The sequence below is a fragment of the Anabrus simplex genome, chromosome 1 (genome assembly GCF_040414725.1).
Source record: "Anabrus simplex isolate iqAnaSimp1 chromosome 1, ASM4041472v1, whole genome shotgun sequence".
NCBI lineage: Eukaryota > Metazoa > Arthropoda > Insecta > Orthoptera > Tettigoniidae > Anabrus > Anabrus simplex.
This window is the reverse complement of record NC_090265.1, coordinates 1,334,821,700-1,334,849,405: the sequence shown is the minus strand read 5'-3', so window position 1 is coordinate 1,334,849,405 and position 27,706 is coordinate 1,334,821,700. Positions and strand designations below refer to the sequence as shown.

The window sequence follows — 27,706 nt, the reverse complement described above, 5'->3', positions numbered from 1 at the left end:
CAATTAATGGCGGTTAAACAGGAGTGACAAATTGGGGTGAATTTTTTGAAAGATTATATCTACAGAATACCGGAGAAACGTAAAATGTTACAGACGTAAAATGTGGTATTTGGAATCTCCTGTAAATTTAAAGAAACATAGGTGATTTGTTTTTGGAAACTCCAATTAAGGGGAACTAAAAAGGGGGTGAAATTTTAAAATGAGAATTTGTACAGTATATCTCAAAAAACTTAACATGTTACAGAGGTGAAAAATGGTATTTTTTATCTCTATTAAAAATCAAGAAACATGTATTTTTAGTTTTCCGAAATACCACTTGGCTGGAGGGGGGGTGAAAATGGTGTTGAATTATTTTAATTAAGATACTGATATCTCAAAAATGAAGATGTTACAGACGTGAAATTTGATATTTGGATTCTGCTTTAAAGTAATGAAACACGTATTCTCATAAAATCCAATGAAGTGGGAAGGGTGGGGGGGGGGGAGGTGAAAGAATTGAAAAATTAATTGACTTAATTGTATGAGAATACTTTCAACTAATAAAAACTAAAGTTGTTACAGACATGAAAATTGGTATTTGTATCTCCTTTAAAAACAAAGAAAAACGCGTTTTGGGGGGGAAATCATCTTGGGGGGCGGGAGTAAAATGGAGTTGAATTCCCTTCATGAGGACACAGAAATCAAAAACTGAAGAAGTAAGAGTCATGATAATTGGTATTTAGAAGATCCTTTACTATTAAAGAAACAAGTTTTTGCCGGAAAATTCACTTGGGGGGGGGGGGGGGGGAGGAGTGTGAAAAGGAGTGAAATAAAGTGAATTATTTTTATGGGGATACTTATATCCCAAAGCTGAAGGTAATAGACGTGAACATTGGTGTTTGGAATCTCCTTTAAACATAAAGAAACATGCCTTTCTGTAATTTTTTGTGGGGGTGAATAAACTTAACAGCGGTGGGGTGTAAAAGGAGGTGAGAATAGTTGATTTTACTGTTCATAATGTACTTATAAGGAGCCTCCGTTGCTCAGGTGGCAGCGCACCTGCCTCTCACAGCTGGGTTATGTGGTTCAAATCCCGATCACTCCAAGAGACATTCGTGCTGGACAAAACGGAGGCGGGACAGGGTTTTCTCCGGATACTACGGTTTTCCCTGTCATCATTCATTCCAACAACACTGTCCAATATCATTTCATTTCATTTGTCATTCATTATCCATTGCCCCAGAGGAGTGCGACAGGCTTCGGCAGCCGGCACAATTCCTATTGCTGCCGCCAGATGGGGGCTTTATTCATTCCATTCCTGACCATTTCACCTGAAGTTTTTAACATTAAATTCCTGACCCTGTTGAATGACTGGAAACAAGATGTAGATTTTCGATGTACTTATTCTGATCATAAACCGATCATTTTTAATCTTTCCTGGGTTCGTTTTCAAGAGCCATCTTTTTCTTCGGAGAACATTCTTAGATTACAGTAGATTCTCCTGGCGTATAAATAAAAATTTAAAAACCTTTGAAATAAACGATAGGAATGAGATTGACTGTCCAATTGTTCACCTCTATAATAAGGTCAATAATACACGGAAGTATGTCATTCGTATCGCCAGAAATCCCGCACACTTGCCTACGCGCGACAATGGTGCTGGTCACAATGTCAACAATGACAATGGCAGCAGATGTAATTTACCGCTAAGTAGCGGTCTTGCATCTTGCTATGGGGTCCAGAACATCTATAATAATAATAATAATAATAAAATATATATATATATATATTCGTTTACGGCCATTAGAGACCACGTTAGATAACAATTACATGCTTCTGGAAGCCTTCCTCACAGCCCAGAACTTCAGCATCCTCTCTCTGGCAGCCTGTCTTCTTTCGTCCGTCCACCCACGGTTAGGTTTTGGTTCGTCATGGAATCCCTGAAATCTGTCGATCACTGACCTAAACTTTGTTCGGTTTGAGATGTCTTCCGAATTTAGTCCCACCTGTCTGAGATCCTTTCTTACCTCCCTGAACCATTTGTCTGACACTTTAGGTCTGCTGTCTAGTATTGTGAAAATCCTTTTCGTTAGTCTCTTCTCATCCATTCTAAATAAATGCCCATAGAATTTAAGTCTCCGTTTTCTCATGGACTCAGTTAGCCTTTCATTGTCTCGGTAAAGTTCTTCCCTTCCTCGCAGCCTATACTGTCCATCCACAATCTTTGGACCCATTATTTTGCGAAGGATCTTTCTTTCAAATTTCTCAGCTTCTCTCAGTCCCGCTTTTCCTGTCATTTGGAGGCATTCACTAGCATAAAGACATTCCGTTTTAATCACTGTGTTGTAGTGCCTTAGTTTAGCTCGTCTGGAGATGGTTTTCTTCTTGTATATAGGATATGTCCTACGAAAAGCCGCAGCCATTTTCTCCCGTCTGGTGTTGTTTGCTTCTCTTTCATTTGTTTTCAACTGCACTATTTCACCCAAATACTTAAAGCTATCAACTCTTTCTATTTTACCGTGTTCTGTCTTCAGGTACCGAGGGGCTGTTTTGATGTTTGTTATATAGTTAGTTTTTTAGTTTTTGTAGTTTTAGTACATTCAGCTGTTCTATTGCTGTGTCAGTATTCCTAGATAGCAGCGCAGTGTCATCAGCAAAGGCAAGGCAATTAATCATGACACCACTTTTTGACCCTCCAATGTATACTTGGTTAAGTAATCCTTTTCTGTCCAGTTCTTTTTCCCACTCCCAGATAATCTTCTCCAACACACAGTTGAAAAGAATTGGAGACAATCCATCACCCTGCCTGACTCCTGTTTTAATTTCGAACTGCTTGGAGTGCTCTCCCATGAACTTAACTTTCGAATGTGTCCCAGTTAAAGTCTGGTTAATAATTGCTGTTGTTTTGGCGTCAATTCCAAATTCCACTAATATATTGAATAGCACTTCCCTGTTGACTGAATCATACGCCTTTTTAAAGTCTACAAAAACGACTACCAGATCCTTTGAGAGATGATTCTCCAGTACACGTTTCAGACTCCAGATTTGATCAACGCACGATCTTCCCTTCCTAAATCCCGCTTGATACTCGCCTAGTTGATGATCCACTTGTTCCACAAGTCTCCTCTGTAGTGCTTTAGAGAGTGTCTTATAAGTTACAGATGTGATGGAAATGCCACGGTAGTTGTTAGGATCTGCTCTATCACCTTTTTTGTGTAGAGGATGAATGATAGCATTTTTCCAATCTTCAGGGATTACCTCCATTTCCCATATCTTTTCCATTTCTCGCCTTAAAATTGTTATTGCGATTTCTCCACCACTTTTCAGCATCTCTGCTGTGACAGAGTCTTCCCCTGCAGCTTTGTTGTTCTTTAAGTCTGTAATTATTTCACAGAGTTCTTTTTCGTCAGGGGGTATTGAGTTTTCATTCCATTGCTTTGGATCCTCTTTTGGCCATTTATTTTTAGGTTTTTCACAGTTCAACAATTTCTCAAAATATGTAGCTAATATCTCACAATTTTCATTCTTATTCACTGCCAATTTTCCATCTTCCCTTCGAAATCCCATGGTAGATGGTTGATATCCATGTATGTGCTCTTTAAAGGTCCTATAAACGTTTCTAGTATTGTTCTTCTTAAATTCCGTGTCAATACTTCGAATTTCTTCAGATATTTGATTCCTTTTGGCTTGCCGGAGGATCTTTGCTGTCTGTTTGCGTACCTCTTTGTATGTCTCAAATTTATCTTCTGTTTTATCTGCGTACCATGCTTTATAGGCTGCAGCTCTCCTATCAATTGCTACATCACAGTCTGTAGTCCACCATCGGTGTCTGCGAGTTCGTCGCAATGGTGCAACATCCTTAGCTATATTAGCCATATTCTCTCGAATATCCTCACAAGTCCCCATTTTCTTCTCCCGCATACGTCTTTGAAAGTCGTTTCTGTTTTCTTGAAGTTTTCATGGTTTACTTTTATTGACGCATTCGGAGAGAGTCTCTTCTTGTTTAGCGGTAACAGCTTGAATTTTATGCAGGTCAAGAAGTAATCAGAGTCAAGATTGGCTCCTTTCCGTACTACCACATTCATAATTTCTTTAGTGTTTCTCCTTGAAATTGCAACATGGTCCAGTTGATATTCACCTAGGTCTTTCCGTGGAGCGCACCACATTTTCTTTTTCCTTGGCAGTCTTTTGAAGTTACGTGGACATTAATTTAAGATCGAATGTCTCACATAAGTCAATAAGTCTCTTCCCATTCGTATTTGTTCTGGTGTGAGCTGGATAACCACCTACTATTTTTCGGAACTGACGTTCTTTCCCAACCTGCGCGTTGAAATCACCCATCAGAATTTTGACATGATTGCTTGGCGTCTTTAGCAATTCATTCTCCAATTGATCCCAGAATATTTTCACCTTATCAGGATTGTTTCTGTTGTCTTCATTTATGGGGGCGTGTGCATTGAATAGTGTGTATCTCTTGTTTGCACATTTCAGTGTTAGAGCGGAGAATCTATCAGAAGGAGAAGAGAAGTCCGTTACGCAGTCAATAACCCTTTTGTTTACAAAAAAATGCTGTGCCAAGTTGCTGCAGATTTCTTCCAATTTTTCGTCCAGGTTTACCCTTAAAGATTCTATAATTTTCTGAATCAAACGTATTAATATCAGTAAAACGAGTCTCTTGCACTGCTAGTATTAGAATATTCTGATTTTCCATTTCATCCAAAGTCCGTTTTAATTTCCCCGTCCTAAGTAGAGTCTGTATGTTGATAGTTCCAAAATAGTGATGTTTCTTTGTCCTTAGATTTTGTTTTAGGTTAGTCGTGTTTGTCGTTAGTACGTCATCAGTCTGGCTACCAGATGGCTCCGACTCCATCTTGCATGTTGGTACAAGCTCCCCAGAATCCGAAGGCTTGTTTGCACCGCCTGGTATGACGGTGGATTTCCATTGCTGGGTACCACCTGGGGTAGTTTTCCTTGAAAGTGTTTCCATCATGCATAATGTTACCTCATGGTAATGCTTGGTGGGACAGATTACTCTGTCCGTGGTTAGAACTACGGTTGTTAGCCGTAGAGCCAGTTCTTCCGCCCTCTCAGCCGTTGGGAAATATCCTCATCCGCCATCGAGACCGTTGACTGCAGACCTTTTTGCCTCAGTTGATCCGCGGGTGTTTATTTGGCTAAGCCTTATTCACACCTGTCCTGCATATCTACAGGAACATTCCCTATCAGCCATATGGGACGCGCCGTGTCGGGGTTAAGGCCCCCCGCCCCAGTGTCTTCCGTGAAGTTATGCCAAACAATTACTCAGTTCAATGCATGACCCCCACGGAAGCTAACCGGGCACGGAATAATAATAATAATAATAATAATAATAATAATAATAATAATAATGTTCTGGACCGTCGCCAAATGTGCGGACCGCGCTGGAAACGGGTCCTGGACGGATAATGACTAAGAATGCAGTCCAGCCGCGGGTTCAGTACTGCCAAGGCACCCAAGACGAAACCACGCTGGATCTCCTCAAGGATTTGATCCATATTAAAAATGCTTATAGGAAAAGATGGCAAAGATTTAGGGACCCAACTGACCGGGTGGAATACCTGGACCTAGCCCGGGAAGTACGAAATCGATTCCTGGAAAGAAAGATTGAAAAATGGGAGGAAACTTGCTGTAATCTATTAGAAAACGAGTCAGATCGCAAATTTTGGTGGATTCTCTCAGAAAACGAGTCAGATCGCGAATTTCGGAGGATTATATATAAAACGTTAAGCATTCAATTATAAATTTCAATATAATTCCGTAGCGAAGCACGGGTATCTTGCTAGTCTATATATATATTTTTAGACTTCAAAGATGCTGCGCAAATGTGTAAATACTGTGGATAACTTCTGTTATCTAGGCGAAGTGACCTCAGAAATGTGAAGCGACTCTATTAATGAAGACAGCATATTACTGCTACTTTGACAGGCCATCTCAGGAGTTAGGTTGTAATATGTCATTGAAGATCCACTTTCTTCACTCTTATCGTGACATCTCTTCAAGCAATTGTGGCACTTCGAGTTAAGAGCATGGAGACCATTTCACTCAAGACATTTCAGCAACTGAAAGAAGGTACCAGGGCATTTGAACTCATCTATGCTTGCAGACTATTGTTGGAATGTAATGAGAGATGCTTCAGAAATAGATTACAAATGAAAATTAAAAAAAAAAAAAAAAGAAATGTTCCAGTGAATAGAAAATTGGATAGGAGTGCATGGGGTTGAGTTCAATACATACAAATGTCTTAAAACTAACAGCTAATAAAAGTGTTGTGATGCCATGTTTATGTTCTTTGACCTCTATTTACTTGGAATTGACTATTTTTGTTAAGGAAACAGACAAATTTTATTTCTTTATTGAATGTTATTTTGTTATTATTTTAATCTGCTATGCTCTAACAGAAATGAAAACGGCCATTATGTCGAATGTTGAAATATCAAAATGATTACACACCAATAAAACAAGCAAAATGCTTGTAAATAAAATAACTACACTTCAATTTCTAAACTGTACTTAGCTGAATCCTAATTTGAACTACAAATATCAAAGTATCTGAATTTGTTGCTTTACTCGACCGTATGCCAACAGCAATAATTGCCAGAAATCTCTGTCGTTAACAGTTGTTAACTGTCTTGTCATTCAAATGCTGTATATTCTTGTGAAGAATTTTTATTTTCTTTAGCTAAATTTACAACGCTACCTGTATTGTATTGGTTTTTTCTTTAGCTAAATTTACAACGCTACCTGTATTGTATTGTTTATTTAAGGAATTTTTCCATCATGACAGCTGCAACAGATCTCAAAGTGCTATACGAAATATTGTGTTTAATACCTGTGCTCCATATAATAACCTGTCTTGATAAGTATCCTATCAACAACACTGAAGATATTTAAACAAAATAATGGAATAATATTTTCTGTTTCCCCCAACCCAGATACAAAATAAGGTAAACCTAACCTATGTAACCTATAATAGTAAGGAGCATCCAAAGAAATAATTAATCTTGATTACTTCCAATAAACACCAAACACTATTTATTCTACTAACTGGATCAATCATGTATGGTTCGAAATTTTTTTAATTTTTCTAAGTAATAACTACTTTATCACTATGGAAAGTCAGTATGTCCTTGTCCTTCTGTTTTTTCATGTTTGTCCATGTCTCTTTTACTATTGCTTCTTCTTTCGATACCTTTCGTTATGTTTATCCTATTATGTGGTAGTATTCTTGTTTCTCTTCTTCCTAGTATATTATCCTTATCATATGGGGTCCGCTGTTCTGTATCATGTCCTCCATTCTTTCCTGTCTACAGCATCAACGTGACAAATGCCAGTAACTTGTACATCTTCCTGCAAGCAATTTATCTACCTCCAGTTAAGTCTTCATCCATCTGGGTTGAGCTCTAGGGCTGTTCTTGGAATTGTTGCTGCATCTCTTCTGACCATGTGCCCATATTATCACATTTCTATATATGACATGATTTGTTTCTGATATGATTGTATTCTTTCCAGATAAAAATGACTTGATGAAAAAATTAGAGCAGTTTGCTACTGAGAAATCACATCAAGAAGCAGTACTTTATGGGAAATTCCTATCTATTTTAAATGCAAAAAAGGAAAAGATTTTGGAATTGCAAACAACAATACTGGGTATGTAACCATGAGTGTGTTTATGTTCATTGTGTTTTAAACCTGAATGCTTTGTTTAATCTTCATTGCAAGCATTAGTATGAAACACACTTCCCCATCACCACATCTAAGTTATTTACACATTCATAAAATTATGACTAATGGAATTTTATTCAGTTCTCTTAGTGCTGTAACTTCATCTATGTTTTAATACTCTTGTGTTATGTTTGTTTCAAGCAGAAGAATGAATTTTGTTTTGTATAGTTTCTGGTACAAAACATACCATTAATAATATAATTTTTTATTATTAGACACTTGCTAAACACAAGAATAATATGACTGAAACATGTGGGCTCAATTTTAAAAACAAATAATTGTAGATTGCAAGAAGAAATTATTTAAAGAGTTTGGGAACAACCTGCAAAGACTTAGGTTAGCAGAATGGGAACTTGTCTGGGCTATAAGGAAAATTGAGAAGAAAATTAATAGTATTCTGTGTAAATCAGGTAAAATTATTGTAGATCCTAGGGAAAATGTTTGTGAATATAAAAGGAAATTTATCTGTTGAAGTTGCAGAGTTCATTGGGAAGAGAGCGATGGCAACGGAATTATTCTCGGGGACATTGTAATGGTGAGGTGAAGACTGGTGCAACGTATGCTCCATAATTTTTAGTGTATAGTTGGATGATTTCTTGACTGTGATGTACAGTATTTAGTGTACAGTATGAAACTATTAAGTACTACAGAGCAGTCTGAATGAATATATGTAATAAGTGTCATCATCATCATCATCATCATCATCATCATTAGTCGTTGTGCTCATTACTGAGCGTCGTGACCTCATAACTCCATCATTTCCTTGTTGCAACCTTGACAAGATGTCTCCATCCCGAGCGGTTTTCACATTTCGTTAATATGACCTGAAGTGATAGTCCAGTGATCTTCTTTGCCTGATCTATCCATCTGCTTGCTGTTCTTCCTTGTGATCTACTGCCTTCAATTTTGCCTTGTAAAATTACCTTTTCCAAGTTCTCTCCATCTCGTCTTAAAATGTGGCCAAGGAACTGGAGGTAACGTTCACTCACACGGGCAGATAGGCGTTTCTTGATGCAGGGTTCATCCAGAATGGAAAAATTAGTTCTTTTTTCTGTCCAGGATACACGTAGCATTCTCCGCCAACACCACATCTCAAAGGCATAAATGCGCTTTTTGTCTTTAGCATTCACGGTCCAGGTCTCACAGCCGTACAAAAAGACGGAGAACACTAGTGATTCTACCAAGAGCATCTTCGTGGCTTTTGTTATTGCCCGGTTCTGCCAGATCTTAGTAAGTTTAACCATTGCAGCATGACCTAAGACAATACGTCTTTTTACCTCTTTATCACAGCTTCCCGTGTCATTGATGACAGACCCCAAGTATTTTTAAATCTAAGAATTTCATTTTTTGTCCGTATTGAACTGAGAACGTAAGATAGGAAACTTAAAAGGGTCCACCTTTTCAATACAAATAAATGTTATAGTTTATTTACAACATATATTTACACTTGGAACTAGTTTCGATGCTGTTTGGCGTCATCTTCAGCCAAAATGTGGGAAATAGGCATAGGCGTAAGCACGCAGACATTTATATTATACAAGATGTTATATTAGTGTGATTAAATGAGAGACATGAAATCGTGAAGTACAATGTCAGTTTCAAAATGGTCATGAAGGGTGAGTCAAAATTGTATAAACATGAGATAGGGTTCAAAAACATAATCACTTAAAAAAAACATACAAACTGTAACAAAACCACACGGAAGTTCGAGATGATTGACATTGGAGAATCAAATTATTTCAGACACTCTTCCATTGAATGTTGCCTGCCGCGAGTGTAGTACAAAACATAGGTTAGATTTCAATAAACACAATCGTCTCAAAAATGCACATACCATTTTTAAAATATTTTTGGGTTGAGATGAAATTTGGCAGTTAGGGATTGAAATCACTTATTCGCTAAGCGTCAATTCAAAACCAGCTGTGAAGGGTGAGACACCCTACCCTACACGTAACGTGCAACAATAGACCACAAATATTAGCACAGTCAACTTCTAAGCTCTCAGAGGAACGTCTTCCTTAATTCGAATTTTATATTCTTGTCGAGCTGAATATGTTTACTACACCCTCAACAAATGTGATTCTTTAACTACCATGTTCATCTCGCACTTAGATTTAGATATATTATATGGCATCCGACGAAGAAGTGTCTACAAATTTTATTTCTTTAACTGCCAATTTCACCTTGTACTACGAAAAATTTGAATATGTTATTTGTATCTGAAAGTAGTATTTAATGAGTCCTAACTCGAGTGAGTTATAGCTTTTGTTTCACCCTTCATGGACTGTTTTGAAGTGGCATTACTGAATATCTACAAATTCGAACCTTTACTGCCAAGTTCATCTCGCACCATGAGTTCAGACGTCACGTGCAATTCTACGAGGCTTGATTATGTTAAATCCTAACTCGTATTTGAACTACACTTGCACCAGTGCCATTCAATGAATGAGTGAACGCAGACCTTTATGTGCCAAATCCATCACGAACCTACAGTTTCGAGTGTGTTGCATTTGCATTTATTGAGTCCAAACTCACGCTTATGCAATTTTGTCTCACCCTTCACAGCTGGTTTTGAATTGACGCTTAGTGAATAAGTGATTTCAATCCCTAACTGCCAGATTTCATCTCAACCCAAAAATATTTTTAAAATGTTATGTGCGTTTTTGAGACGATTGTATTTATTGAAATCTAACCTATGTTTTGTACTACACTCGTGGCAGGCAACATTCAATGGAAGAGTGTCTGAAATAATTTGAATCTCCAATGCCAATCATCTCGAACTTCCGTGTGGTTTTGTTACAGTTTATATGTTTTTTTTTTAAGTGATTATGTTTTTGAACCCTATCTCATGTTTATACAGTTTTGACTCACCCTTCATGACCATTTTGAAACTGACATTGTACTTCACAATTTCATGTCTCTCATTTAATCACACTGATTTAACATCTTGTATAATATAAATGTTTGCATGCTTACGCCTATGCCCATTTCCCACATTTTGGCTGAAGATGACGCCAAACAGCGCCAAAACTAGTTCCAAGTGTAAATATATGTTGTAAATAAACTATAACATTTATTTGTATTGAAAAGGTGGACCCTTTTAAGTTTCCTATCTTACAAGACCCCAAGTATACAAATTCCTGTACTATATCCCAGGTCCTTTAGGTATCCCATAAGTTGGATTTCACCTTGCCGATCAACTACCATTAGTTTGGTCTTTTTGATGTTTATCTCTAGACCATACTGAAGACTAGTGTTCTTCACCCTTGTAAGCAAGTCATGAAGTTCCTCTTCACTACCAGCGATGAGGGAAGTGTCATCTGCAAAGCGCAGGTTATTAATTTTTCTGCCACCAATCGAAATTCCACCATTCCAGCCATTGAGAGCTCTTTTGATGAGACACTCTGCATAGATGTTGTAGAGTTGAGGTGATAATATACAACCTTGCCTCACTCCATTTGTCACATTGAAAATGCCTGAGAGATCACCATCCACCTTTATGGTTGCTGCGTGGTTTTTATACAGGCTTTTCAGTAACAATATTAAGTGCAGTGGAACCCCAAATTCCTTTAGCACCTGCCACAACTTATCCCACATAACATAATCAAAGGCTTTTTTGTAGTCCAGGAAGCAAATAAAGGCAGGGACACAAAACTCGCGACATTTCTCAATTATCTGTCTCATGTTCAGGATAGACTCTCGTGTTCCTTTACCTGCAACAAAGCCTGCTTGTTCTGCGGATATCTGAGGTTGCAGGAATGGTTTTAGGCGTTGATTTATTATGTAGAGCAGAACTTTGCTTGCATGGAATATTAATGCGATAGTACGATAATTGGAACAATCCCTTATAGACCCCTTTTTGTGAAGAGGGATTAGTATTGATGTTGTCCAGTCCTTGGGCCATTCACCAGTTTTCCACACCATATTACATACCAAATGTAAAACACGCATGCCCTCCTCCCCCATCACTTTCAGCATTTCTCCCGAAATACCATCCATACCTGGGGCTTTGTCGTTCTTCAAATGATTGACAGCATTCACAATTTCAGTTAATAAAATATCAGGTTCTTCTTCATACCTCAAAGAAATTTTCTGTTCAGAATTATTTCCTTTGCAATACAGCATTTCACAGTATTGTTTCCACCTCTGTATTGCTTTGTTCTTATCAGTAATGAGGTTGCCATCTTCATCTTCAATCACCCATGTGCGTGGTTTGAACTCATGGGTAATGCTGCTGACTTTTTTAAAAAGATCACGTGTTTGATTCAGCCTATGATGTTGGTCTATTTCATCACAGTACTGGTGAGATACCGTGTCTTGTCAGCTCTGCAATTGCGCTGTATTTTGCGGCAAAGTTTACTGTATGCTTCTTCGTCTTGCTTGGATTGAATGCCATGTTTCTTCAGTGTGCTCCGCTCTTCTATCAGCAGTAGAGTGGTGTTCGATATCCAGGGGTGCTTAGCTTGGGAAGAATTAGTAAATGGTTCAGGGAGAGAAAAGTTAATGATTGACTTGAGGTTATCCCATGTTTGGGAGGCTGATCCTTCCTCCTGTACTTGCTGGAGTTTTGGCCTTATTCTTTCTCCAGAATCTTGGAGAGCCTTTTTGTCAGTAACGTGAACTTGTGTCACTCTCTTCTTCTTGGTCAGTTTCAGTTTGATCCCCATTTTCATGGATAGCATAATGTGGTCACTACCACAGTCTGCTCCAGGATAGGTTTTGCAATCCAGTACAGAAGTCCGCCATCGTTGCCTCACCAAAATTAAATCAATCTGATTTCGAACCCTGTCGCCAGGAGAAATCCATGTGTATCGACGCCGTGGGTGATGTTGGAAGAGAGTATTGCAGATAGACAGGTTATTGCCAACACAAAACTCCAGTAGACGCTCACCACGCTCATTTCTCACACCTAGACCGTGCCTTCCAACCACATGTCCCAAATGATTATCTTCAATAGTCTCGCCTATCTTCGCATTAAAATCACCCTGAATGACTAATATTTCCTTCTGAGGAATCTTTCTGATGGTGTGTTCCAGCAACTCGTAGAATTCATCAATTTCATCATCCAGTGCAACTGCAGTAAGAGCATAAACCTGAATGAAGTTGATCCTACACGGAGAAGCATTCATCTTAATGGAGATGATTCTGTGGGAGGCAGGCTCATATCCGATGACAGCACTGGCTAGTATTTTAGGAATCACTACAGTGACACCATTCCGACTGAGATCCTTGCTTCCAGAAAAATATATGGTGTTATCCGAGCGAGTGACAAAATGGGCACAACCTTTCCAATGTGTCTCGCTGAGTTCAAGTATGTCCAGATCATGTAGGCTCATTGCTCTTTCAACGATAGCCAGTTTTCCTGTCTGTAAGAGACCTCGTACATTCCAGGTTGCAATCTTTCTAACTACGCGCAAAGTTGGTTTGGATTGATTTGCACGTTCAGATGCTCCTCTCAACCATGTCCCCCCCGGAGATCCGACTGGGAGACTTACTCCGGACACTGATTTATGATTGAGTAAAGCCATGAGGTTGTCTTGGGAAAATTAACAGTGGTGGTTTCCCGTTGCCTTCCACTGACCCCCAATTCCACTCTGCTCACCGACCCAGCTTCCCGCTGGGGTTGTTACCCAACCTTCCACTGGGTTGCTCGGCTTAACAGGGGCACCACATGTAGGTAGGAAACGGAGAATTTAGGTGAGAGAGGCTAAGAGAACTCTCTTGTTGAGTTCTTATATTCGCATCACACCTCCATTTAGCCAAGAGTCTCAAGGTGGTCGCAGAGACTCTCCCTAGGTCAGTTCCCAGGGCCTAATAAGTGTCATACATTCATAATTATTGCTTCTAAAGTTGTGTGTAGTGTTGTATTGGGTTATACAAACTACAGAAACTACCAACATACTCATTGTAACTTCAGTCCGGAAGTATCAATACTGTTCAGTAGTGATGCGCCAATTCACCAGTAACATGTTTGTCGTATAGGGAGCACAAGTGTTCCTCACATCATCACCATGAGTATTTGTATCCACTCTTCATAGGCAGTGTCTCGACAGGATGTTAATGTGAAAATTCTGTGTGCTGAATCTAGTAATTGATTTTGCGGCTCATATACTCAACTAACGGAGGAAGACTTAAAAGATATTTACATTCTGACATTGTACTGATTCTGTAAGTCTAGACGTAGAAGTATTGCTTATGAGAATTACTTTTTTTTTAAAGAGGAAACCATTTCTTTTCGGTTTTGACTTATTTAATCTACAACTATTAGGTTCTTCAGTCTAATTTATGATTAAATAAAAGTAGAAAATACCTCAGATAGAAACCATTTAACCTCCTCCGTAATATATTGTACTAAATCCATAGCGAAAAAAAATTGCATTCTGCCATATATCATACTAGGTTGTACCTGTGTTTTAGGAGTATATAACACTGTCATCTTGTGGTAAATTTTAGAGTTAACTACTGGCATTCTTAGCACACAGTACTTAGAAAAAATTGCTATGTTTCTTAATGTTTAGTGATCTTTGAATAACAGTTTTAATTGCCTTTGGAAATATGTGACGCATATATCATGGCAAGGTTGCACTCGATGTAAATTGAAATAGCGGCGCGGCCAGAGGTGGATTGTGTTACAGATGATGAAAGAATGTTTGATTTAGAAGGTTATACTGATGAAATTGATAGCTACGGCAGTGATGTAGATGTTGATTCCCATAGGGAACCTAAAATATTTGTCCCGAATGAGTAAATTTATAATACCAATATATGGTCCGTTATTGGACATTATAAACTTTCCAGCTAACTCATTCTTGGTTGCCTGCGTTTCGCCCTTGTGTGCTAAGTTAGGCTCGTCAGTTGGGACTTAGCACACTACCCAAGACGCAAGGCTAGTGCATATCATGGAGGCCACTGCATAGGCTACTTGAAGCCACCAGCAGTGCCAATGCACTATGAGAGCTATGTCTCATTTTCAAAAATTGATGCCTGCCTGGCCATCAAATGATGTAGATGTTGATTCCCATAGGGAACCTAAAATATTTGTCCCGAATGAGTAAATTTATAATACCAATATATGGTCCGTTATTGGACATTATAAACTTTCCAGCTAACTCATTCTTGGTTGCCTGCGTTTCGCCCTCGTGTGCTAAGTTAGGCTCGTCAGTTGGGACTTAGCACACCACCCAAGACGCAAGGCTAGTGCATATCGTGGAGGCCACTGCATAGGCTACTTGAAGCCACCAGCAGTGCCAATGCACTATGAGAGCTATGTCTCATTTTCAAAAATTGATGCCTGCCTGTCCATCAAATGATTTTTGAAAATGAGACATAGCTCTCATAGTGCATTGGCACTGCTGGTGGCTTCAAGTAGCCTATGCAGTGGCCTCCATGATATGCACTAGCCTTGCGTCTTGGGTGGTGTGCTAAGTCCCAACTGACGAGCCTAACTTAGCACACGAGGGCGAAACGCAGGCAACCAAGAATGAGTTAGCTGGAAAGTTTATAATGTCCAATAACGGACCATATATTGGTATTAGCTACTGCAGTGGTAGTAGTGATTTAGAAATATAAATCGAAGAATTTGATGATAAGTGTGAAATGCAGTAAGATGGTGGACCTCCGCCGATGAAGATAGCTTAACAGATTAGGCCTACGCCTGTGCAGTTTGTATTATATCGCACCCGATCCCTTCACTGAGGATCAAGGTGTTTTCCATGGTAGGTTCAAGTGAGTTGGACTATTTTTCAATACAAACCAGTATGCAAAAATGAAAACAAAATAAAGAGGATCAAAAGTGGGAACCTACAAGTAAATAATTTGTATTAGAGTGAAAATAATATTTTCCAAACTAAATATGCCCTTAGAAATAAACACAAAATTGTTATATTCAAATGATCATAAATTTTCCAAATTATTTGAATCTGTCAGCATTAATTTTCCCAATTTTGGTTAATGAAAGTTTCTTTTTTCTTTGCCACAGTGTTACATGTATCCCATTACAGGTATATCAGAGTAGTAGTTTTCTATTTACTACTGTTCAAACATTGGCTCTACAGATTTGGAGTTGTGGAGAGAAAAAAATATGTTTGGGAAGTTGCATTTGAGTAGTCTCAAAGATAAACAGAGAGATCATTCTGTAATATAGGACCTAACAGTACGTCCAGAATCAGGTGAACAAAAGCCTCATGATGTGCACTCTGAGTAGCAGGCAGTCTACGTTCCAGTATCCAATTACATCATGGGGAAATATGATGTAAACTTTGGCTCCGTTTATGGATTGTTAGTGGGTGCAGGAGGTACCATACCAGGGATGATGGGCGAGTTGTGGAAGAGGTTTGCCTTCAGGGAAAACTACCTAGCCATGATTGCCGAGGCAGCTGTGCCTTTGTCTGTGCTTCTTTTAAGGAACCATTTATATTCCAAAACATAACAATCGTACAATACTGTGTCTTATGACAAACCTGCTGAGGGTCTATTTCTAAACAAAGGATTATGTACATGTGTTATTAGGTACCGAGTTACATAGTGTGACAGAGGAATTATTATCACAGGCTTATAAATTATAGTATATCTCTTGAGTCTAAAAATAATACTCAGTTGAAAAAAATGAGGGGAACATGTTTTGTAACGTTTTGCAACGTCTGGTATGTGAACGTTAATTTGGTAGATGAGGTTCCAATGGTTGTACAGCATACCTTGAGACCTTAGCTACTCAGGGTATGTCAAATTGAAGTTATACTCCATCCATAGGCATAGCCATGCATTAATGTGTCAGGTGACCCCTCAAAACAAAGTGAAAAGTGGTGCGTCCGTGTGTCGTCGTGAGGTACACAGACTATTGCGGTCATTTGAGCAGGTTTTACGTAAACCAGCACAACCCACGAGACATCTTAACGAGGTTTAAGTCACAAGGGCTGTCACTTTAATCCAGGAAGGATGGACATTTCTTTGTGTTGATGTGGATCTCAATGTCTTTCCGTCAGTTATTCAAGGCTTGTGGAATCGCTACATTGAGACAAGCCAGTTCACAAGGAGGGTTGGACAAGGTCGTGGATGCATGGCAACCCCACAGGATGACCGATATCTGATCATCTGTGCATTGCGGCGTCGTTCAGAAACTGTCGGAGAACTATAACAAAACCTCAGGAGGGTCACTGGAGTCATGGTGTCTGACCAGACAGTAAGGAACAGGTTAAGAGAAGTGTCCTTACTACCCAGACGTTCTGTTCGAGTGTCCCATTTAGTACAGCAACATCGCAGAGCTCGTCTTCTGTTTGCCCGTACCCACATCGACTGGCAACTTCGCCAGTGGAGACCTGTGTTGTTCACAGACGAGTCTAGATTTCCCCTGACACAGCGTGGTGGACGTCAACATGTATGGAGACGCCGTGGTGAGCAGTACAGGCCAAATGTTGTCCAGGAAGGCGACTGATTCGGACAAGGTTCTATGATGGTGTGGAATGGCATCAGTATTGATGGCCATACGGATCTAGTCGTTGTCCGTGGTAATCTTACCGCTGCAGGGTACATCGAGCAGATACTGCTACAGCATATGTTGGTTGCTGAATACGATGTTGGCCCTGAATTCTTACTCATGCACAACAATGCCAGGGCTCATGTAGCGCGCATCACCAGAGCTGTCTTGCGAGAACTGGTCATTCAAGAGATAGATTGGCGAACAGTGAGTCCTGACCGTAATCCCATCGAACATGTTTGGGATAGGCTTGACAGAAGTGTTCGTGGGTGTCCTGTCCTACCACAGACTCTCCAAGACCTTGAACAGCCTCTCGTTGAAGAATGGGACCTGGTACCACAACGTGACCTCTATCGACTTATACAGAGCATGCCACATAGGTGCCAAGCTGTGATAAATGCTCGTGGAGGACATACACCATACTGAAACTCTCCAACTGTGATAAAAATCCACTCTGGAGGACTGTTATCACTTTGTTTTCGTACCTATTTGGACATTTCCGTTTATGTTCTGAAAATGAACGTGAATCCATCAATGTTCTTTTGTATACTTCAATGGTAAAGAATAAAGGTTTAGTTGGTAACATACCTGGGTGTGAGGTATTGTTTTGTGGAGCATGGCATACACTCAAAAACATGTTCCCCTAATTTTTTTTGAGCTGTGTATTAATAATTTTACATCCCATTACTATTTAAGGTTTTTTAAGATGCTGAGGTGCTGTAAGTTTGTCCCGCAGTTCTTTTACATGCCAGTAAACCTACCGACACAAGGCTGACGTATTTGAGCACCTTCAAATACCACCGTATCAGATGGTTTTTGCCAGTTATTTTAAAGTGTACATATATATTTCTCAGTCTCCTTCATCTAGTATCACAAATTCAGGAAAGTTAATAACATCTAACTGTATAGTACTAGTACTTGATCCAATAGATATCAAAGAGTATTAAAAAAACTAGTAAATATAGTGGACCAGATGGATTGATAATGAGGTCAGATATTCCTTGACTCAGGGAAACTGAGTAGGGTATCCCAAATATTGAAGTCAGCCAACTGTACAAAAATTTAAAATTTACTGGGCGATTTTGATTATCTGTGCTCCAGCCAAAATTTTGAAGTATGTGTTTTATTGATGTATTTTCAACCATCTCTCAGGATACCAATATGAGTTTTATCCAGGAAGATCACCAATGACAATTTTGATAAAATTTTTCAGGATATATCAGGTTCAATTAACAGACATCTTAGTGCTGAAGCTTTCGACCAAAATTTCACAAAGATGTCAAATTTTGGTCTATGTTTTTCATTTATACAGTTAATTGCATTATATTTATCAGACTGTTAACAATGTGTGAACTATAACAAAGTTAAATCTTTTCATTTCAATGATTTTTGCAATAGAATAGAATACTTCCATCCCCCAGTTCTGGATCACCTGAAACAAACTGAGTAGGGAGTAATCATTATTGTAATCCAAATTATGCTTTGATACATGCATGCTTTTCCTTATTACAAGTTATCTATTACTGCATTAAACAGTACAATTAAACTTGTTGACTATTTCCACCCAATTTCTAAATTGTAGTTTATTTATTTATTTATTTATTTATTTATTTATTTATTTATTTATTTATTTATTTATTTATTTATTTATTTGTTTTTCTTTCTTTCTTTCTTTCTTTCTTTCTTTCTTTCTTTCTTTCTTTCCTAGATTTTAACAGTGTTATATAGTCTAGGGCATGTATCTTACTCTTCCTAAGTTGAATTAGTGCTTTTGTGTCACAAATCTCTATAGACCTAAATTACAACATACATTATGAATGAATTGAATGAGCAAATGAATGACTGCATGAATTGGTGAATGAATGATTTTATGATAGAGTTGTGTTCATGCATGAATGAATGAAGAAACACTCTTCTCTCCCAGTCACGGATATCCACCAACTGGGGAGAGAGCATTCATTAATGAATGAGTGATTGAATGAATGAAAGGAATTGAATGAATGACCTCAGCTTTCTGCTATGGAACCCCAGCAGCTAAGGAGAGAACATTCCATTATGGATGAAAGAATGACCGACTGAATGAATGTGTGAATGGTTCAATCAATCAGTCAGTCAATCAATCAATCACTACTGATCTGCATTTAGGGCAGTTGCCCAGGTGGCAGATTCCCTATCTGTTGTTTTCCTAGGCTTTTCTTAAATGATTGCAAAGAAATTGGAAATTTATTGAACTTCTCCTTTGGTAAGTATTTCCAGTCCCTAACTCCCCTTCTTGTAAATGAATATTTGCCCCAATTTGTCCTCTTGAATTCCAACTTTATCTTCATATTGTGATCTTTCCTACTTTTAATTAAAGACACCACTCACACTTATTTGTCTACTAATGTCATTCAACGCCATCTCTCCGCTGACACCTTGGAACATACCACTTATGATAAAGATGTTGATTGCCATATGGAACCTGAAATATTTGTTCGGAATGAGTATATTTTTAATACCAATATAGTTGGTCTGTTATTGGACATTATAAATTTTCCAGCTAACTCATTCCTGGTTGCCAGCGTTTCACCCCAGTGTGCTAAGTTGGGCTCATCAGTTTGGTAAATAGCACTCCTACCAAGATGCATGGCTAGTGCATACCGTGGAGGCCACTGCGTAGGCTACTTGGAGCCACCAGCAGTGCCAATTCACTATGAGAGACCTTGTCTCATTTTCAAAAATTGATGCCTGCCTGGCCATCAGATGATAAAGATGTTGATTGGTAGGTGTGCTCGGAATAAGGAGCATAGCGTAGATCTAGTTGGCCATGTCTGAAGGATGACTCGCATATTCAGCTGTTGCGATCATGGCTTTGCTATTTCTCATACTATAAAGCTCGACTTAATTGTGCAGACCATCTACATCTAAGTAACGCTTTATCAAGTCTAGCTTAGCAAAGTAGAACTTGACCAGCGACTATGAATACGAGAAGTGTTTAAGTCGACTTCACGAATAAGTACAACTTTGTTAAGTCATTCTTATTAGACAAATAAGTCGCCAACTATGAATACCGGCCTTAGTCTCTTTATTTTTCTATTATAATAAGGTGGGTATTTAACCATTCCTTACCACCTTTAATGGTACAGACCTGTTTTCACATTCCTCAACAATTGCTTTAAACCCGTCCTAGAGTCTGTTTATATTTTTATTTACCGTTTTCCACCGATCGTGGTTACTTTTTTTAAACTCTCTCATGCCTGCTTTATCAGCCATATGGTACTACGTAATAGTTCTACTTTTACGACCTTCCTTTCTATCACATTTATTTTTAACTACGACATAAACAGTGTTGTGATTACTAATACCATCTATTACATCAGTTTCTCTATAGAGCTCATCAGGTTTTACCAGCACCACGTCCAGGATATTCTTCCCTCTAGTTGGTTCCATCACTTTCTCAATCAGCTGTCCTTCCCATATTAACTTATTTGCCATTTGTTGGTCATGCTTCCTCTTGTTTGCATTACCTTCCCAATTGACATTCAGTAAATTGAGATATCCTGCTACAATCACATTCCTTTCCATGTTGTTTTCCACCTAGCTGATTATCTTATCAAATAATTCTGAATCAGCGTCAGTGCTACCCTTGCGCAGTCTGTACACTCCAAAGACATCAAGTTGCCTATTATCTGTATAAATGAGCCTTACACATAGAATTTCATGTTTGTCATCTTTAACTTTTTCATAGTTTGCAAATTCTTCTTACACCAGAATGAATACTCCCCCTTCCACCATTCCTATCCTACCTCTATGATACATACTCCAGTTCCATGAGAAAATTTCTGCATCCATTATATCATTTCCCAGCTATGATTCAACTCCTATTACAATATCTCGTAAGTATATACCTATTAAATTAATTCTATTCCTTTCTTTACAAAACTTTACACTAACATTTTTATGTCGTGCCTAGTTGACTTCCCAGATCCCTGTACTCTTATCACCGCTCCCTAGACCACCCCGTTTCTCTGAATGTATCTCCCTATATCCCTTCCAAATAAATTTCCTAACTTATACGTACCACTGCGGTTTAAGTGAAGGCCATCTGAGCACAAAATTCTATCTCCTACCCACCCATTAGGATCTAGAAATTTCACTTCCAATTTCCCACATACCCACTCCATAGTCTCATTTAAATCCCCAATCACCCTCCAGTCAGTATCCCTCCTATGCAGTATTTAACTGCATTTACCAGATCCCACACATCCCCAACTATGTTGGTACTTATACCTGCTTGCCTTACGTTTTTGGTACCAATGTGAAACACTACCACCTTGTCCTCCCACACCTCCTTCTACTTTCCTCAGCATCTGCCTCAACCTAATTCCTGATAACACTCAACCCTGGTTCCCTTTCCTCCACACACTTTCCCCACATGTATAACAATGGAATCCCCCATGATCAGAGCCTTAACCCTATCCACCTCATTTGATCCCCTCCCCTCCTGATCAGCCCTATCTTTCCTGACAGCTGCTGAACCTACTTCCTCTCCTCCCTTTTCTCCCTTCCATTTATTTGATTTGTATCTGGTTTTTCTTCAATTTTGCAATTTTACAAATCATTTGATATTATTTTCAAATTGATGTAGGCCTATGTTCGTTGTTTATTGAGTACCTAAGATGAATAATGAGGGTTTTATGTAAATTCTGTGTTTTAACAATATTTCAAATGTTGTTATATTACAACATATTTTTCCAACTAGTTTTTCTTTCTCATGACTTATTCTTGTAGATAAAAGCATAAACTAGAAACTTTTCTTTACACCAAGTCTGTTTCTAAACAAGTTCTTCATCTTCAGGCACATTTATAGCTTCCTTATTTAAGTACATACACAAAAACACAAACTTGGAAGTTTTGTCTACACCACGCCTGTTCCTTAACTTAGAATGAACAACACCAAACATTGAAAACACACATTTGACACCAGTGGATGATGCTCTAGCTGTCAACAGTTGTATAACTTTGTCTATTACCAACTTGCCAATGGCATTTTCTTGAGATTTCCACAACTGCAAAGCAGATATACCTTGCACCACTCCATTGGTGAACATTGCTGGAATGAAAGTTTGAAATTTTGCTTGATATTTCACAAGTATTGATAGATACGAAGTTTCCACGTAATTTTCCTGGGCAAATTGAAATGCACATTCATGCTCAGATGGATGTAAAACATATTCTGAGTTGTTTGATTCTGGGTGAAAAAGGAAAGCCAGAAAGTGCAGTGCAGTCAATGCTTGATTATAATGCTTTTCAAACATCTTAGTTTTGGTGTCATTAGTTCCAGATTTCCTTAACGCTTGTGATTCCTCCAAGTCATTAGTTTTTTCCACACTTTCACTGCCTGTCTGATGGTACAGTCACTTCTCTGGGTTACATCAAGAGCCAGTGCTATTGGTTTTAACACATTTAAAATGTCTTCAGCACTTCACTTTATTTGAAGCTCACTTACCTCTCTCTTAATGGAATCTTGAATCCTGTCCCTATTTTCTTCACAAATCTTCACAAGTAGTGGCCAGTTTTTAATTTAAGATTGAAGGCAATCAGACAATGTATTCCATCAGACTTCTTGAGGCAAGATTGATTGCCATCCTTCACTCCTAAATTTTGCATTGGGAAAATTATTATTGCAGAAGTATTTCAGATTTTCTACTACATGTTCCCTTTTTAATTTAAATGTCCTTGGTACGATCCTGGGAGAGAAGATTCAAAATATGAGCTGTGTAACCACATGTAATTATATCAATATTTTTTCTTACTTTGAGAGCACTCCTCATTTTTGCCATATTGCTTGCACTGTCTGTAACGAATCTTCTCACATTACAAATTCGCTATCACAATTTTTCATTGAAATTGTTGTAAGTTCAGTTTAATAGTCGTGTGTGTGGGGATGCCCAAATGTATCAACTGTGTTGAACAGATGTATATTCCCATTTTCACTGATCACTGTAACACACACAATGGGCTCATTATGCACATTTGACCATCCTCTAAGCTCATACAAACTGTACGCCCAAATAAATCCTTGAAACTACGTATCTTTCTCACTTTGATCAATTTCTTCGAGAAGGGGTCCTGCTACTGCAGCAGATGGTGGAAGAGTATAGCCAGGTCGCAACATACTTACATGTTTTCTGAATTCTAAGATTAATGGAGCGGAGGGAATTGTGTAGCATATCAGAATTTTACAACATGTTCGTCATGAAATTAGCAATACAAAGTGTGTAATGCAATGTTACCTAGCAACCAAGCAGGCTGTTTTGTGAAGCACTGATGGATGGGCATGACTGAAAGACATATTATCAAAGAGGGGTGTTAGAGTACAGATGGTCTATATGATCTTGTTGGCTGTGATGTGACTGTACTTGTCAACTCCAAATTCCGTACAAATGTTTCTAAAAAAAAAATTGCAAGTAATATTATTGTTATCAATTTGAGTTTAATTTCTTGAAAGGCACATTTCTGATCATTTGATTTTCCCATTGAGAAATTTGTCACCATCTTTTATTTTTCACATTTTCATATTTAGATTCCATGATAATGAATTTATACCCAAAGACACGCAAGTAAACAGGAAACGTCACAATATTTTCACTCAAAACATGTAAATTTGGTAACCATTGAAACTGCCATTACCACTATCATTACCTCTGTATACAAAAAATTCACACACGGGGCCATCTGTAGAGCTATCCTGCAACGAGTGCCAAACTGGAATTTAAAAAAAATTTAAAAGAACTATGAAGTTCTTTGTGCAGCTCAGACCGAGACATGGGAGCACTGATCCATTTAAATCAATTCTCTGAGCATATTTATGCACAAAATATATAAAAACCATGTGTATTTTCGTAAAGTAGAAGAATTTTCTCATCAGGAAACAAAAATTAAAAAGTAAAAAATTCCATTCAAATACGACATTTCAAATGTAGCCTATATGAATCATTAAAATAGTTGATTTTTATATGAATTTGAACAATGGACAGCAGGTAATACTGGGTGAGTTGGCTGTGTGGTTTGGGGCGCGCAGCTGTGAGCTTGCATCCGGGAGATAGTGGGTTTGAATCCCAGTTTTGGCAGCCCAGAAGATGGTTTTCCATGGTTTCCCATTTTTACATCAGGCAAATGCTGGGGCTGTACCTTAATTAAGGCCGCGGCCGCCTCCTTCCAACTCCTAGGCCTTTCCTATCCCACCGTCGCCATAAGACCTATCTGTGTCGGTAAGAAGTTAAGCCACTAGCAAAAAAAAAAAAAAAAAAGGCAGGTAATAAGATGAGTATAAGTTAAGCTAAGCTAACTAATTTTAATCATAGATATTTATTATAAAATCAATATTTAAATCATGGATTTTTATTTAAAAAATCATATAATTTAAATTATCACACACTGCTACCTGCGAACAATTTTCTTCACCAACTTTCTCTCCTTGACCCTTGTCAGACATTTGTATGATGTTACAGTATTTCTTTGCCTTGCTTAATGAGAAAGGTTTGTAGTAGGCCTTTATTACTCTACAATGTACAGATGTATTGAATTTACAAATGGTTCTTTTCCGCAGGTGAGAAGCCAGAACTTCAAGCACCTGATTTCAGTGAGTCTCAGACTAACAAACGGTCTGAAAAATGGCATGATTCTACTGTTCCTAAGAGAACACTACACAAGAAGTCTGGTCCATTTTCTAGAGAGAAACTAGAATTAGGTAATGGAGACACCCGTTATGAAGACAGTGATACAGTCTTAGAGGAAGAGTTAGATGATCCTCCAGTTGCTTGCAAGAACTCCATACCAAGTCATAGTTTGGGTTCTGTCCCTAGAAGGAAACGTCCAATAAAATGTTCTCGCTCACCAAGTCCAGAGAGAAGTAATGATAGTGACACAGACATTGAGGGAGCATTTGCTTCACATGAGCCTAACCACACAGCTCCTTCAGTTTTGCCTAAGAGGAAGTGCCCAGCTAAGTCTCCTACTCTATCTAGTCCACGGTCAAGCAAGGATGCTTATCATTATGATAGTGATACAGATGTGGATGAGGATACTAAGGATGATGAAACCTCAATGAAAGTGAACAATAATCTTACGATACTACCTAGGAGAGTTGCTAGCAGTAAACGAGATAAGCCATGTGAAGAAGTTCTTGTTGCTCATGCTGATGATCAGACTCAATTGTTTGACACTCAGTTCTTGTTTGCAGATGACAAATGATTGTTATGAAGTGTTGTTTTGTTTCATGGCAAACAAGTTATAATAATACATTATCAAAGTATTTTAATCCGTAATATTGCTTATTTAATGTATAACTGAATAAATTCATACATTTTTTAACAGTCCATAATGTGTAAATATATGATATTTAAATGTTATAAGGTTTTCTCTTTATGCAGAACCCTATTAGGTACTTTCACTCCATTAACACAGTCTTTGAAACTTGGTGAAACTTTCACCCTAACTTTTCATCCCATTTACCATCATACCAAAGTCTGCTGTCCATCCCACAACTCTGTCTTTCTTCTCAAATATTTTTTTGGGTACCTTTATTTCTATATATTTTGTCTGCTTCATTTAGAATTTATCTAAAACAAATCTCCTCTTTTCTCTCCTGAACAATGTTAATTTTATCAAAAACCTTAATTTACTTATTTCTTTATTTCATAGAATTATTGCATTGTATTCATCCCAAAATATGCATATGTTTTGAAATGACTGTTTTTGGTTTCTGTAAGCTTCAGTAAGATTTCTTGGATTTTCCATCAGAGTCATTCAATTATCTGATGGCGAAGCAGTCACGACAACTGCTTCGACCATTAGCTCTCACTCTTAGCATCCGCTCTACATGAGTGTCAGTGGCAGCAATACTAGTGTGACAGTCCAGTAAATTTTAATGCACTTAAAAAGTTATATCTCATCAACGTGCTACAAGGACAGGCTGGAACTACCTGCCATCATTTTCCATACATTTCTGGCATTTGCTTTTGAAATTGTCTGTTACACATTTTAATCCTCTTCGAGAAATTAACACTTAACCCAAAACATTGATGTTGTAGACTGAGCAATCATTGAAAATCTTAGTATGGCAACACTGCAAACAACTGTTCCTCCTCCACTTTTGAGTAACCTTTCCTTGAACTGTCTCGCATGCAAAACAGTTATCACCGGTCAGTTTTTATACGATAGCCCTGGGTTAGGGTTTATTAGTTTTAACTGTTCTCTTATTTAGGAGTCCAGCAGAAGGGATGTTTCTTTCTTTGTACAAATAATTGAGTAATTCCTACAGACTGTATATTTCTAATTATATACCAGAATTTCTTTTTTGAGTATTGTTACTGGTCCTTGGGTTCTGTTTTCATTTTTTAAATGCACTTTTCTTCTACGAGTCATTCAAACAATTACCACTGATCTGCTGTCACCCAGGTGCTAGATTCCCTATCGTTCATTTATCGTTCATTTACCAAATCTTTTCTTAAATGTTTTCAGAGGAGTTTGAAATTAATCGTATATCTCCCTTGATAAAGTATTTTGATCCCTAACTCGTCCACCTATTAATGATTGTTTGCTTCAATTTGTCCTCTTGACTTAGAACTTTATCTTCATATTATGATCTTTGCTTCTTTTAAAAACTGCATTCAGGCTTATTCATCTACTAATGTCATTCCATGCCTTCGCTCCACTGACAGCTTGGAACTTAGGCCCGCTACTTAGTCGAGCAGCTTGTCTCCTTACTCCCAAGTCTTCCCAGCCCAAAGTTAGCAATGTTACTCTTTTCATAATCTCATAAGTTATGAATTGTTGGTGTCCGTGCCAAGTGCACACAATTTATGAGGAATGTAGTGGCATTCACTTGAAATCAAATTAAACAATAGATCACTACATCTGATGAAAAGGAATACTTATTCAAGTTGTAAATGTTCCCCTTCAAGCTACATAAAAACCATTACTCATGTTACAATTAAACAAGATATAATTTATAAATCAAATTGCTCAGTTATACAGATAAGGAACACCAACTCCCAGATCGACTCAAGAACACTTGGTTACTATAAGAACGATGACATGGTTCAACACCAGCTGCAACAGTTTTGATGTGTCATTTGGTTTCAATTTTAAATGTGCAGTCAGACATTATCAATGTTACAGACTTAGATTTTAAATTAAGACATTTCGAAATTATATTCTTTATTATTGGTTGTATGTAAACATACTATGTTTTCCAATCATGGCTGAAGATGACCCAATGTACATAAGATCAAAACTAGTACCAGTAATATAGAACACTATATTAAGCTAATGGAACTGAATAGGTGGACCTTTCTCTACCCTTTGATAGTAATGCTGCTCTTCTGTCAGAAGTCACCCAGAACAAATTGTGCTGTTTTCTTTTGGATCTCTTCCAGATCTTGAAATCAATTAATCCTGGTGAGGAACCCATATAGTGGCACCGTACTCTTAATTGAGGTCTTACCCGTG

General features: G+C 38.1%; 1 protein-coding gene across 9 annotated transcripts in view; it reads left to right on the top strand.

Annotated features, from left to right (window-relative positions):
- LOC136878689 (DNA repair protein XRCC4) overlaps positions 1-25,569 on the top strand; it is a 113,735-nt gene extending 88,166 nt beyond the window's left edge. For all 9 annotated transcript variants that reach the window (XM_068228923.1, XM_068228916.1, XM_067152132.2 and 6 more), the window contains exons 4-5: positions 7,528-7,665; positions 24,804-25,569. In XM_068228923.1, the coding sequence (XP_068085024.1) occupies positions 7,528-7,665; positions 24,804-25,447 (782 nt within the window). In that variant the 3' untranslated portion in view covers positions 25,448-25,569. The remainder of the gene's footprint in view (positions 1-7,527; positions 7,666-24,803) is intronic.
- Positions 25,570-27,706: the final 2,137 nt, after the last annotated feature.